The 14,308-nt window shown below is 36.9% G+C and overlaps 1 protein-coding gene across 1 annotated transcript in view; it reads right to left on the reverse strand.

Annotated features, from left to right (window-relative positions):
• The window catches only part of MINDY2 (MINDY lysine 48 deubiquitinase 2), a gene marked incomplete in the record, with an annotated part of 1,894,024 nt that overhangs the window by 72,166 nt on the left and 1,807,550 nt on the right, over window positions 1-14,308 (reverse strand). Inside the window, 1 exon segment of the mRNA XM_044078895.1 lies at window positions 13,133-13,163. Coding sequence (XP_043934830.1) covers window positions 13,133-13,163 — 31 coding nt within the window.

Consider the following 14,308-nt stretch of genomic DNA (forward strand, 5'->3'; position numbering starts at 1 on the left):
GTGGCATTTTACTCTCCTGTAGCTGATCTCCTCATTCACTGGGTTTACTGAGCTCTTTTATTCATGCTGGACTTACTCCAACCCATGCTCTAGGTGGGTCTATATTACGACGTCAAACGCACAGGAGTCCGAACATCATAATATCAAACCCATATGTCCAAACTGTGAAAATAGCGAAGCCGCATAACACCGATTTTTTTCCCGGGGAAAAAAAATCGGTGGGCCATTTTCACGGCTTTGCTATTTCCTCCACTGTGGTGAAATCTCAGAGTTGGTATATTTAAGTTGAGGGGGTGTGGGGGGCACAGCCCTTCACATTAGTACAAGTTTAAAGTGTACGTGTTTTTTTTTTGTTTTTATACCGAAACAGCGACATTTTTTTCCCTGGAAAAAATATCGCTGTTCTGTGTTGTCATACCTATTGCATTTCAAACTTCCTGGTTCAATATAACCTCGTTTGGACTCCTGAGCATTCGACGACGTGATATAGACCCCTCCAGGCTGGTGTAGAGATGACGGCATCTTGGTACAGCTTCAAACTGCTGCTGAGTGTATATGTACTTAAGCCATAACTACCATTTCCTACTGTGTACATCTGTCACACCTGTAACATTTTGATGGGCGGACATAAAATGGGGATTTGTGGTGACTCAGCCAATGCTCCTGCATATTTCCACTTAGGACAATGCCCCTTTATCTATTCCAAGCCTCCACCAGGGATCTAATGTAAAGTGCATCTGGGAGTGTGCCTTCCCTCCAAGGCAGGCACACCCATTCTATCCCTGCCATACCTCATAAGCACAAGCCACTCAAACCAGGGTTGTCTGGGCCATGGTTAGAGCTGTATACTTCTTCTCCATGGTGTGCCTTTTGGCAAAGGTCATCCTTTGTCATGTCTCTGTTATGCTGATTAGTGAAATTTTTGAAATCTTTTGCCCTGGCATTATTACTATTAACTGATTTATGTGCCAAAAGTATAGATCCTTGGCTTTGGTGAGCATCACCTGATAAGATCATTTGATGACAATAAGGTAATGTATAGGTAGATTTTTTTTAAATACTATAAAGAATCAATATGTTCTTAAAATACTAGTGTTTAAATGTGGAACCGCCTTCTAGTTACACAAGTTAAAGACCCTAGTAGCTGATGTAGGTTCAGAGATGGTGAGGTTTGGAAGCTGGAGAAAGGATGAGTGGTGTGTAGAACGTTTACTTGGTGGGAGATGGCTGGGAATGGAATCTGTGACATAAAGCCAGTTAAGAAGAAAGTTGTGCAGACTAGGAATACTTGTATCGAACTGGGATGTGCCACAGAGTGAAAGGTTAACTCTTCTGTCTTCTGAATATGAGAGGTTAACCCTTCTGTCTTCTGGGTATCAGAGGTTAATCCTTATGTCTTCTGGGTATCAGAGGTTAACCTTACTGTCTTTTGGACATCAGAGGTTAACCCTTCTGTCTTCTAGGTCTAGCAGGAACGGTATGATAGAGTAGGAAAGGTAATCGCTGTTTTTGATAGGGGCTGAGTGGTAAGATGATGAAAGGCAGAATATGTTACCCCTGCTGCCAACCACTTGCTGCCACTTGAGGGGAGAGGGGGTAAAAGGAAAGTTGAGAGTGTCAGGATGGGTTAGGGTTGGAGGAATGATGTGCATAGCTGACCCCTGAGAAACAAGAAGACTCAGTTTATAGGAGGTAGGGTCACAGAAAAGATTTGTTAGGGCAGCGTAGTTAACCCTTGCTGCCTTTACAAGAAAGAAAAGGAAACAAAAGAAGAGGTGGTATTAGTGAGGCTGAGAGGAGGCAAGGAAAAGAAAACATGAGGTTGTTTAAGTGTTAAGAAGAGACTAGGTATTATTAGGTATCCCTGCTTTCACCAGAGGCTGACAGAAAAGGGGAAAGAGAACAGATGAGATAAATTAGGTTAGGTGATCTCTGTTGCCACCAGAGACTTAGAGGAAATATGAGAACAAAATATAGCTTAAAAGCTAAGATGAGAATTGGTTGGGTAGGTAACCCCTGTTGTCAACAGAGGGTGAGAGGAAGACTGTTGGGGGAGGGGCTGTGCAGAAATAAGGAACAGGTATGAAGGTAATTCCTATTTTTCCATTAGGCCCATTTGGAAAAAAAAACAGACAGAAGACAGGCTGGGGGAGAGATTGAGACAGAGAGTGAAAGAGAGAGCAAAAGAGGAAGAGAGAGAGAGAAATCAGATGTGATAAGGTATGTAAACTCAATCTGCCTCCAGTTATTCAGAGGAAAAAAGAGAGATGAAATCTGAGGTTGTGTAAGAGGAAAGATGAGATTAGGTAGGAATAGTAGCCCTAGATATTACCAGGGGTCGACAGTAATAAAGAGTAAAGAAAGATGAGACCAGTTAGATAATCTCTACTACCATGAGAGGCTGATCAAAGAATGAGACAGGATAGTTTATGAGAAGTTCTGCTTTACAAAACAGTACTGTAATGTTCTACTAAAACTCCTCTGACATGCTTTAAATAGCAGCTCCAGATGCATCTTACAAGACAATGTCTGAAGACGGTTATGTTACTGTGCAGCAGATGAGAAGGTTGTAGCATGGGTAGGTATTACTGGGTATGTTAAGCAATCTGCAAGTTGGGTAATCGGCATAAAAAAGAAGGAATGTGGGAGGAAATAGAAGTGGTTAGTAGAAAAAGGCAAGGATGGGGTGCAGGAACAGACATATGGTGTGGGCAATGTGAAGCCAAGCAATGTAAGGTGTAGAAGCTAAGGGATTTACCAGAACAAACTAGAGAATATCGCAAAAAAATGTGTTGGTCTGTGACTTCTGTAAGAAGGTGTGCTAATTGTGGGGTACTGTCATTAGACAATGCTTATTACCTTTAAAATATCAAAGCAAATAATTAGAGTCAAGCAGGTGTGTTTTAGGCAAGAATGTAGGCATTAAATAAACCAGGCACACTTCCAGCTTGGTAAAGCAATCCAGCTACAAGCAGAACTTTTTTTCAAATTTCTCCCTTGCTGAGAATATATTAAAATCCTTGCAATGCAGAGAATGTGTTAAAACTATCACAAACACCACCACCTGAAAAGGAGGATTAGCTTATACTGTAACTATACATAAAATACCTTCCGAGCTGCAGGGGAGCAGTGCTGGAGCTGCAATTCACTCATAAACTACAATTCCATGCTGCTTAGTTAGTGAACATCCAAACCTACAATTCACCTAGCAACAGTGACAAAAAAGCCACAGCTCATCAAAGAAAATCCAGGAAAATCCACGAATACAAAGAAAGCTGTTATTGCCTCAATGTTATATCACTTTTTTTTTTTTTTAATTTGTTAACTGGGTAGGTGGATTGGTCCTGGAACACTTTTCAGTAGCTATCTGGGCCACAACTGTTACAGGCAAGTGGTCCAAACAAGTTAACATAATACTTATTACACTGTAATTTTATTTATTTATTTGCATTTGTTTACCGGGAAACTCAGGCTAAGCAAGAAACCCGTTTACAGCACAGGTCCGGGCAGAAAAGCTCCATTACAAAACATTTAAGAACCATTTCAGTGATAGATATGAATTGATATAGAGAAATATGTAAAATTCAATTCTGAAAAAAAAATAAGATGCAGTAATAAGAGATTACAAGGGAAAACAATGAATACAAAATGACTTGTTAGCAGGGCAAAAGAAAAAAATATAAAATCACTATACAATATGCTAAAATCAGCAGAGTATTTATACTGAAAAATCACATAGCATCAACAGTGAGTTGACATTAAATCAAAAAAAGGAATAATACCTAATGTGTGGAGTCTGCATGTCCTCCCCGCAGTTGGGTGACGTTCGAAAGACATGCGTAAATGGGCGTGCCTTCGTTGAAGGTTGGGCATCGAGCTGGCACCTTGGCGTATGTGAAAATCTACTGCCAATCATTAGCGGACCGGAGTTCCGCTGTGGCGACCCCTAACTGGGAAAAGCCGAAAGACAACAACAACAGCCTAGGTTAATGGAAGAAGGACTAGGTTAGACTGTAGAGAAAGAAAGCAGAGTGTGGATTTGGAGTGCAGAGGTATACGGGGTGCTAATAGGAGGTGTTGACAGTGTAAAGTCAACTTGGCGAGGAGCAGGAGCGTAGCCAGGTGTTGGTAAGGTGTTCCCTTAGAAGTAACTTAAAATTGGAAGTATTAGTGATTTTACGAATATGTTGGGGAATGGAATTCCATTTTTTGGATATCTGATTGGAGAAGAGAGAATCACCAAAGCTATTATTAACCTTAGTAACTTTTATAAGCAGTTTGTTAGAAGATCTAAGTATCTGAGAGTTATTGTAAGCCTGAATTATGTTTTTGAGTGCTGGGTAGTTTTCAGGTTTATGAATGATGGAATGGGCAATAGTTAATTGGTTCAGGGACTGAAGATTGGGTAGTTCGACTCATTTTAGATCACAGAAGATAGAACAGTGGTGCGATCTGTAAGAATGGTTAGTGGTAAATCTTGCTGTTTTGTTGTAGCATTTCTTTAATTTGTTTATATCACATTTTCAGAGGTTAGTGAGAATGGTTGAGGTCCATACAAGGCAGGAGAGCAGATGTGTCCTGGCTATAGAATGTCAGGTGGTGTTAGTAAGGTATGGTTTGAATCTATAAGTTTGCCAAGTTTTATGTGGACCTTTTTCATGGATAGTGCTATGTGTCTATTAAATTTTAGGCTATTATCTATTGTTACCAAAGGAAGAATATGGTGTGTTCTATAAGTTCGAGTTTGGTTTTGTTGGAGGAATAGATAATGAAAGGAGGGAGGAGGTTTTGTGTTTTGGTATTATAGAATAGCATTAGTTTTGTTTTGTTTGGGTTGAATATAAGTTGGTTGTCTGAGAAAGAGTTTTCTATGTCTTTGAAGGATTTATGGGTTCTGTGCAGGAGGTCTGGAAAAGATGGAGCTGAGCAAATAAGGGTGGAGTTGTCAACATATTGTACAATAGTGGCTAAGTGGGTGGTTTTGTTAAGTTTGTTAGTAAATATGGTGAAAAGCAGTGGACCAAGGACTGAGCCTTATGGCCTTATGGCACACCAGCTGAGACAGGTAGTAGGTAGAGTTCATTTTGCCACTTGACTGTTTGTTGGTGGTCAGTCAACTAACTATGAAACCAGAATAGCGCTGGTTGGGAGAAGTTTAAGGCTGCTAGTTACTCGAGTAATTTTTGGTGTGATACAGTGTTGAAGGCCTTAGACATGTCAACAAAGATGGAAGATACTTGTTGACCCTTATTTCTGAGCTCATTGACAGTATTTGTGATACTTATTAGAGTGATTGTGACACTGCATTTGGGTCTGAAGTCATGTTGGGTGTTGGAGAGCAGGTTATGACTTACTAAATAGTCAAGGAATTGTGCATATATACATTTTTCAAGAATTGTAGCTAGTGGAGGTAGTATCGCTATTGGCCGGTAGTTTGAGAAGTCATTAGATGAGCCAGGTTTGTGCAGCAGGACGATATGAGAGATTTTCCAGAGCTTGGGGATGTATTCAGAAATAGACCTATTGATAAGGACAGAGATGGGATAAGATATGGCATTTGCTGCCAGTTTGAAAAATTCATTTGGCAGTAGGTCAGCAGCAAGGGATATGGGCTTTAGTTTGAGTAGAGGTTTTCTAATGGTGCAGGTTTGTATTGGTCTGATAGAAAAATAATTGGAATTCATTTGGAATTAGTGGGGGAGTGTTGCTGTCATTTTTTACGAGGGACAGTACTGAAGTTATGAAGTGTACATTCAATTGTGATGCTATACTAGCTTTGGTATTTTTGGTGGTAGGAGATGGTGTAGTGGTTTGCCCAGGATTGAGGAGTTGTTTTAAGGCTCCCCAAAATTTTGGGGGGTTGTTTTTGTGATTTTGTTTGATTGCAGTGTAATAAGCTTTTTATAATTTTTGATTAGTTTTTTGGCATGGTTTCTTAATTGTTGATATGATTTAAAGTAGATTTGTTTCTTGGTCTCTTGATATTGAGGCCAGGCTCTGTCTCTCTGAGGAGATTTAGTATATCAAGGAAAATATTATTGAAGTATTTGACTGCAGAGACAATGTGGAGGTATTTTTTTTTTTGGGGGGGGGTCACAGTGTTGTAGGAGGGAAGTGAAGATCTCAAGGGAGAAATTTTTGTTATGGACATGCTTAAATATGTTTTTTGAGGATGTGTCTGCTGCTTAACTAGGCTATTTTTTAACACCATTTTTAAATTATCTCTTAAGATATAGGCATACATAGATTAAGTGAAAAGAAAACAAACAATATTAATATTTTTTTTATAATTTATATACATTATAAATTACATATATATATTCCTTCTTTATAACAACTGCCATCTAGTCTGACATTGCATAAATTGCTCAGTTCCTTTCTCCTTAAACTTAACTCCTCCTGAACAATATTTTGCATGTCATTGTTCCCACAAATTCTATTACTTCTATGTAATTTGTCCTTCCCTTTTCTAAAAATTCCATTTCCAGTTATTTTCTCTCTCTTTTGCAATATTCAATTCTTCAAATACAGTTGGTTTAGATTTTGAATTCCATTTTTTAGTAATTGCTTTTTTTTTTTGGCAGGTAATAGAATTAAACTTACCGAGGCCTTACTATGTCTAGCAGTTCAGATCCTGTGTCTGGGCTCAAAAGATTAATTTCCTTAGTTACAGCCATTTGCTCCACCAATATTTCTGACAGAATATACTTTTGTGAATTTTTAAAATCTACCACCTTTTTACACTCCCAAAAACATGTTCCTAGTTACCTCTTTCTTCCTCATCACACCTACAATATTTGCTATCTGCCTGAGAAAAACAATCTGTAGATTCTGCTTACCGTATAAAATACGTAAACAAACACTTTCCAGCAAAAATTCTAAATCATCTGGCCTTAGTTACATACTTGAGAGCCATATATATGTCCTCACATTGTTCCCTTGAAACTAATTTTCCAGTCTCTCTTCGCTAGCTTGACTAACCTCATTTGATTGATTGTTACAGGTATCATGCAATATTGTTTATGCCCTACAAATTATCCCTTTATTCACAGCAACTTCTATTCAACATTCAACTAAAATGTCTACCAGAGCAGGTCTTTCACGGAGGACTCCCATATTTCTAATGCTTCTATAGGATCTCTTGTTATCTTCCTTGTTATAGGCTCCCTAGGCTTGGTGACACCTTTCCACTTTCTGTTGCCTGAGTCATTGCGCTAAAAGTTTTTGTGCTTTAGAATTATCAAAAACATTTGCTTAACAGCAGTCTTTCTAAACTCATGCATATTATCGAGGTAATCCCTTATTTTCTGTTTAGCATTCTGCAGTTGTTCCTTTTCTTGTTCTGAGAGATTCCCCCTATTTTGCAATACTTTAACATTTGTCAGTCCTTCTAAATAATTCTTGTTACTTCTTAGCCATATCTCCCTTTCCTTTATTTCTACCATAGCTTTAAACTCCACTTTAATTTTATCCTACTCCCTAGATATATTTTCAGAAGGAAATCTATCTTCCCTAGTAGCTCCTAAATTAATTCCAAAACCCATTCCTTAAATTCATCTACTTTTAATGATAGATGGGAAAGCGTCAATGTCTCATTTCTATTTCATTACCTTGCATTTTTATTTTAGTTATTATTGGCGCATGATCTGAAATAGTTACTGGGTGCATTTCAAGACCTTTAATTAAATGCACATGCTCCTATGAGATATAAAATCTATCTAGCCTATCCCAGTTTTTTGTATCTCGGTGAGTAATATATAAATTCACTCCAATCTCCTAGTACTGAATTCAAATCTTCCATGCCAAAATTTTCATAAATTTCTTCAAAAATCTACCCTCCTTTGTTATATTTTCCCTTCTAAGCCCCCCAACACATCTTCACTGTTGCAAACCAAATTCCAGTCTCCACTTATAAGTATTATTCTTTGCTGAAAGCTGATTATTTCTCCCAGAATTTTCTTAAGCTCCATTATAGCAGTTTTGGGTGGAACGTAAATGCATTCCAGTGTAATCCTCCTCCCTAGCCAGTAGCCCTTTAGTACTATGTAGCTTCCATTATTACCTTTTTCCCCTCTTTTATCACTACTGGAGCTTCTCTTACAATTATAATATAAATACTTCTCTTTTCCTTTGCCCCACATATGCCACTGATTAACCATCCTGAAAACTTTTCTTTATCAAATTCACATGTTCAGTTCTTTCCAGGTGAGTCTCCTGTTGCATAACTGTTTGCACTCTGCATTTTTTAATACAGCTCACTAGTCTTTCTTTTTTATATTCATTTGTAAAACCATTCAGATTGAAAGACATTACAGAAAGCATACTTTTCTTATATAGTTATTAGTATCACCTTTTATGTATAACTGCTTTTTTGTAAAATGTCTAGTTCCAACGTTTATGTTACATGCATATATTGTTTGGCAGGCTGGTCTTTTATATAGTTGTTTCTTGTCATATCCATTTGCGCCTATGCCACATCTTACACAACTTTTTGTTTTTTTTGAAAGCCCTCAAACAGAACAAACAACCCCCTAAAAACCTATTAACTTAATAACAACACACAAAACTATGTACATCTTCAAATATTGAAGTTTTTGCTTCCTAATTCGAACAAACATTCTAAGTTGATAGCCACATAGACAGACTAGAGTTAACCAAAACAAAAGGTTTGTCATGCTAAGATGCATGGTACGATCTGTGCTATTAATAAGTACTATTTGATTTTGTCTATCTTTATAGCTCTCCCATCTGAGAAAACACTTGAATGCTTTCAGTAAACACTTTTCCCAAGCCATTTCTCTTTATCAAATTGTCTTCTGGTAACATGCAAATCAGACACAAAACTGCTACGGGTACCTTGTTTACCAGAAAAAAAGTTTTATAATGTTCAATATTCTTTTTCATTTACATGCTTTGTAATAAACTTGTTCCTGGATAATGCCTAAGGTCATAACCCAGTCATTTTCCTGTGCAAACATGGGAAAAAGCACACTGATTTTTCTTTTGTCATACACTCTTAACCAGACCCTTCCTCTTTCCCACTCTCCCCTCTTTTTTCATTGCAGTGCCTACATTTCTTAAAAATGAACAAAGAAAAAGAGAGAAGGAAGAAAAAAACAAAATACAACAAAACAACAAAAGCAACTGTTTATATTAGTATACCCATTACATTTAAACAAAACTGAGAAAACTTTACTTCAAGTCTAATTGGTTTTGTATTATCTTTAAAGTTCTAACAGCTAGAAAAAACTCTGATTGAAAACATTAATGTCCTAGCCAATTTCTCTTTTCTTTTCTTTTTTTTTTTGCTTTCCCCTCAGCCAATCATCCTTTTCCACCAGACTGTCACCAGTTTCTCTTTATCAGATTGGCTCCATGGAGACATGACGTTCAGCTGCAGAATTGCAACTTAGTATACATGCATTTGCTAGACAAAAAGCCTCATAATATTCAATATTCTTCTTCATTTACTTCCTCTTTCTTAAATCTAATCAATCTAACTTCCTTAAGCCAGTCATTTCCCCATGCAAGAATGAAAAAACACATTCATTTTAATTTTGCCATGTCTTTTTAATCAGGCTCCTTTTTATCACTGCATTGTCTATATTTCTCAAAACTGTTTACAATCCCCATTACACTTAAAAATAGCATGCAAAGAAAACTATGCATAACAAATACAGTACTACTAAGAAAAGAGTTTTCTTTACTTACATTTAGCTTTCTCCCCTCTCTGCCCCTCCCAAAGCATTTTCTGAACATTAATGACATGAAGTAGGGCTTGTACTTTAGAGTCCCCCGCAAATCCAACACATTTTGAAAAAGTCCAATATTTCCAGAATTTCTTGCTCTATTTCAGAAATATAATTATTGTACTGTAATCCCACATTAACTTACTGGTTTTATTGCTGTTCTTCTCCATTGCCCAAATCCTGCCTATGCATCATTTCCAATATACTCTCGATTCTTCTACTCAACTCTCATGCTCCCTTCCTTCTCTCCAACATTTTCCATTGAAATACTGGAAAAGGTTTCACAGGTACAGTCTCTCTGTGGTTTTTATTACCAGAGGAACAAGAAGCAGAATTTCCTTCTGTTTTTTTGTTGGACAAACTTTTGTATTCCCTCCTTAGCATGCACTTCAAAAAATTATTTTGTCCCTCCAGGAAAGAATACCATAAAGACAGCTTGATACAGCAGTTTGAATCTTGGACCTGTGCCTCAACATTCTCTGAATAGTGGAATGCATTTCTTTCTCTTTCACCTGGTGTACAATGAGTAATTATTCTCCATGAACACTCTGCTGTCTCCCACTTTTAATATTTTGTCCTTGAACCACAGTTTTATCAGAATCAACTCCTTCTGCAGGTAGAGTTGCATCTTTAGTATTAAAGGTCTAGGCTGGTTTCTTATAGCTAAGTTTGGAGCATACACTCGATGTGCCCTTTCAGCTAACAACTCCTACTGTGGAATAGCAGTCCAGTTGCTTATTTTTGCTTTCATAAAATGAATGTAGTCTGTTCCTTCCAGTTCCTCTGGTATAGCTGAAAATATCAGGTTTTCCCCTATGTGTTCTGTCCTCCAATTCCATTTTTTTTGAAACATCTCTTCCTGAGCAGTCTCATATTCAGCCAAACTTTTCTTCATTTCAACCTCTGATTTTTTGCAGCTTTATCATCTCATCTAAATATCTGTTTAAAGCTTCTTCCATTTTTTGCAGCCTTTTGTTGTTTGTGTTGATATACTCTATCAATGTTTTGTTTATTTTAACCAAGTCTGTATGCAGTTGTCATATTATCCTGTAGGTTATTGGAAGTCATGTCTAAAGGTTGCATTGCTTTTTGCTGAACAGCTGCAAGGGTTTCCCCAGTCAGTGTTTTTCCCTCACTTTTTGTAGCTGATTTTTTTCCAGGTCTTCTGTATTTCCTTATTCCTGGCATCCAGCAGTGCACTTACTGGCCAGTTACTAAAATGTACCCATAAACAGAAGTCCACTGGTCTCCTCTGCTGAGTTTCTATTTTCACACTGGGAGAACTTTAAACAAGCTGTTACTCAGTGTGCAGCCATCTTGGAAGTCTCCCCCTATCAAGGATTAATATTAATGTATACACAAAGAGAAAGGGATTGGGGAATCCTAAGTGAAAGACCTGCACTGGTTGAGTTTTTAGTTGAATCTAGAACAACAGCTGCTGTTAAAAAGGGATAATTAGAAGGTCATATAAAATATTCCATGATAAGTATAGGGGTCATAAAAGATTTCCCCCTCTTCTATCAGAATTGGAGGCCCTCTAGCAATCAGCATTATTAGTCATTTTTTCTTTGTCCCTGATATACTGCTATATGCCCACCCTGAAATATTTTATTTGTTCAAATTCATATGCTCATGTTTTTCAAAAGTGTCTCCTGCACCACTGCTATTTGCACTCTGCATTTCTTAATATAATTCAATGCTCTTCACCTTTTGTTTGCATCTGTAAGGCCATTAGCATACCAAGATGGTACACACAGAGTAGCCATTATGTTAAAAAGCTACTGATCCCACATTATACTTGACAGTTTTCTTGAATGTCTACTTCCAACTTATGTCTTATATTTTCATACTGTTTGGCAGGCTGATCTTTTAGACAATCGCTTCTTCTCATCTCCATTTAAACCTGTCACATTTTGCTTTAATTAAAAACCTCAAACAAAAAAATAAATACATTTTAAGAGGAACACTATCCCATATTAACTTAAATACACAAAACTATACACATTTTCAACAAATGATATTTTACCTTCTGGATAGGAACAATTGCCCAAATTGACAGCTGCACCCTCAGGCATAACCTAACCCAAATTACAATTATGTGTAAGGTTACACATGCACATACTAAAGCACATTGTACAGCCTGTGTTCCCACTTACATTGATTGCTGTTTGTTCTTTTCTTAGCTCTATTCCCCTTCCAGATGCAAAAAACAGCATGCATGTTTTCCAAAAACATTAACTTTTAGCCTTAAGAAAAAGTGCATTACCTACCTTTAAATAAAACTAAACTGTGCACTGTTCTATTGCATACATTACAGTATTAAGGCTGCTAGGGAGGATACTATTTCTATCTCACTTTCCAAACTTCAGACTTTATTCTTTACTGAACTGCTACACTTGATCTTAGCCAAAAGGCAGAGAAGTGATTTGCCATTTATTTTATTTTATTTGCAGTTTGTTTGCCGGGATAGTCCAATTTGGGCCACAAGCAGCCCATTTTCAGTAGAGTCCTGGGAAGAAAAGCTCTAGAAAAAATACAAATACATAGTACACATTGGACATTTGCATTACAGATTACCTCATGGGAATACAAAGTAAATATAATAAGAAAAGGCTAACAATGATAGAATACATCAGTATAATTTGTAAAACAGCAATAAAAAACACATTTTTATATACAAAAGTACCATTGTAAGTGTGAACCTTTAAATTTTGCATTTCTCTCAACAAAGAATGCTTTGGACTCTTATGATTAAACCCTTGCACCTGAAAACAGATGGGCTTCATGTAAAAGTAGTCAGCAATGAGAACAAAACTAACTCTGCAGATGATGGGATTTTTGTAAATTTCACTCAGAACACAATGTACAAAATTCCTGTGGCCAACTGCTCTTAGCTGCAGTATTCATGTCCCCTATTGGAAGCATTTGCTAATGGAAAAAACAAGCTAATATTTTGCAGATGCAAAAAACTTTGCATTTTTCATGCCTTTCATCATTCTGTGTTATTTTTCAAGCCTGTTTGTCAAGGACATTAATCTAGACATCCACCACTCTAACAACAAGGGAAATTGTCGTAATTCTACATATAATATAATCAATACAGTTTTACACCTCCCCCTAACTCCATTATATTGATTTAAACTTGCTTCTGGCAAGCCTTAATCTTGTTATAGTGTAAAGACTATATTCTTACAACTAAGAAAAAGTACTTGTTTACTTTAATATTTTAATATATACAACAGTCACTGACGGCCCTCCCCCATACATTTCAAATGCCTCTGACTGCCTTCTATGCAAAACTGCTTTAAAATATAATATGCAGTTTATATATTACGGAATGTTTTATAAAAAATATTAATAAGAACAAAAATTGTTTTACTTACAGTTACTTCTTTTTTTCCCATTGGTGTTCATCTGCATTACAAATTGTTGTTAACTAGTTACATAGCTTGACAGTTACACACAAGTCAAATGCAAATTCAAACATTCTTACTACGAAACTTGAAACAATACTCAAGTTTTTTCCAGTAGGAGGCAACAGAGATACAAACAGCAGCTATTTGCTGTTTTGAAAATACTTCATTATTGTAATAAAGTATTAAGGTCCATACTAAGTTCACACACACACACACACACACACACACACACACACACACACACACACACACATATTTATATTTATATATAGTTAAATAGGTGTAAGATGGTTATATAGAAGTATAAGTATTTATAAACAGTGTGTACGTATTTACATATTCACCGGTAATCTCTTGATAGACAATACAGGGGGCCAACAGGAAGGAGGTTACAGTTAGTTTAGTACATCCTTTTCTCCACCTATTATTAGGTGGGATGCAGTAGGCAGGTTGTGTCAGTTATCCAGTGTATGAAGCACTAACATCTGTTAATTTAAGTGAATTTTATTTATTTACTTTTTTCTGAAGCTGGTGTAGCTGGTTTCCAAGAGTAATGGGTACCCATACTGTTAACTACAGAGAAGTATACAGATATTGCAGCTTCTTACAATCAAAGGACATTCAGAAATAAATCAACAGTGCTACATTAAACACAAATCAATAAATATAGGTAAATATTACATACATGGATGCAGAGGGGAAAAATGTGTTCCATCCTTTTATCATTCCTAGTAGTGGCTCTCACTTCCATATTGTGGGGATAGGGAGGCAAGAGTAGCCTCAGATGAGGACACTGCTGTAAGTGGAATGGCCACTATTGACAAAAAGTTAAAGCTGTGGGTAGGATATGTGTCAGAGTGGGATATCCAAACTGAACATGTGAGAAAGGGACTGTTACTCTCTTCATATTGTCCAGCAGAACTCCTCATGTTAACAAATATCAACCCTAGGCCTTATCCAAGAAGCCTGGAATAAACTAAGATCTCAAAAGCATGTACTTTAGAAGTGAAGATACTTAAATGGATCTGCACCCTGAGGCTGGTTGAGGAAATGTGCATTAAAAAAAATGCAAAAGTAGCAAAAAGAACAATACACTTGCAGAAGTCCCTCTAAACTTGTCACAACAGGGACATAAGAAGTTCT

This window comes from Protopterus annectens, chromosome 7.part1 (genome assembly GCF_019279795.1).
Source record: "Protopterus annectens isolate FY-2018-M chromosome 7.part1, PAN1.0, whole genome shotgun sequence".
Taxonomy (NCBI): Eukaryota; Metazoa; Chordata; order Ceratodontiformes; family Protopteridae; genus Protopterus; species Protopterus annectens.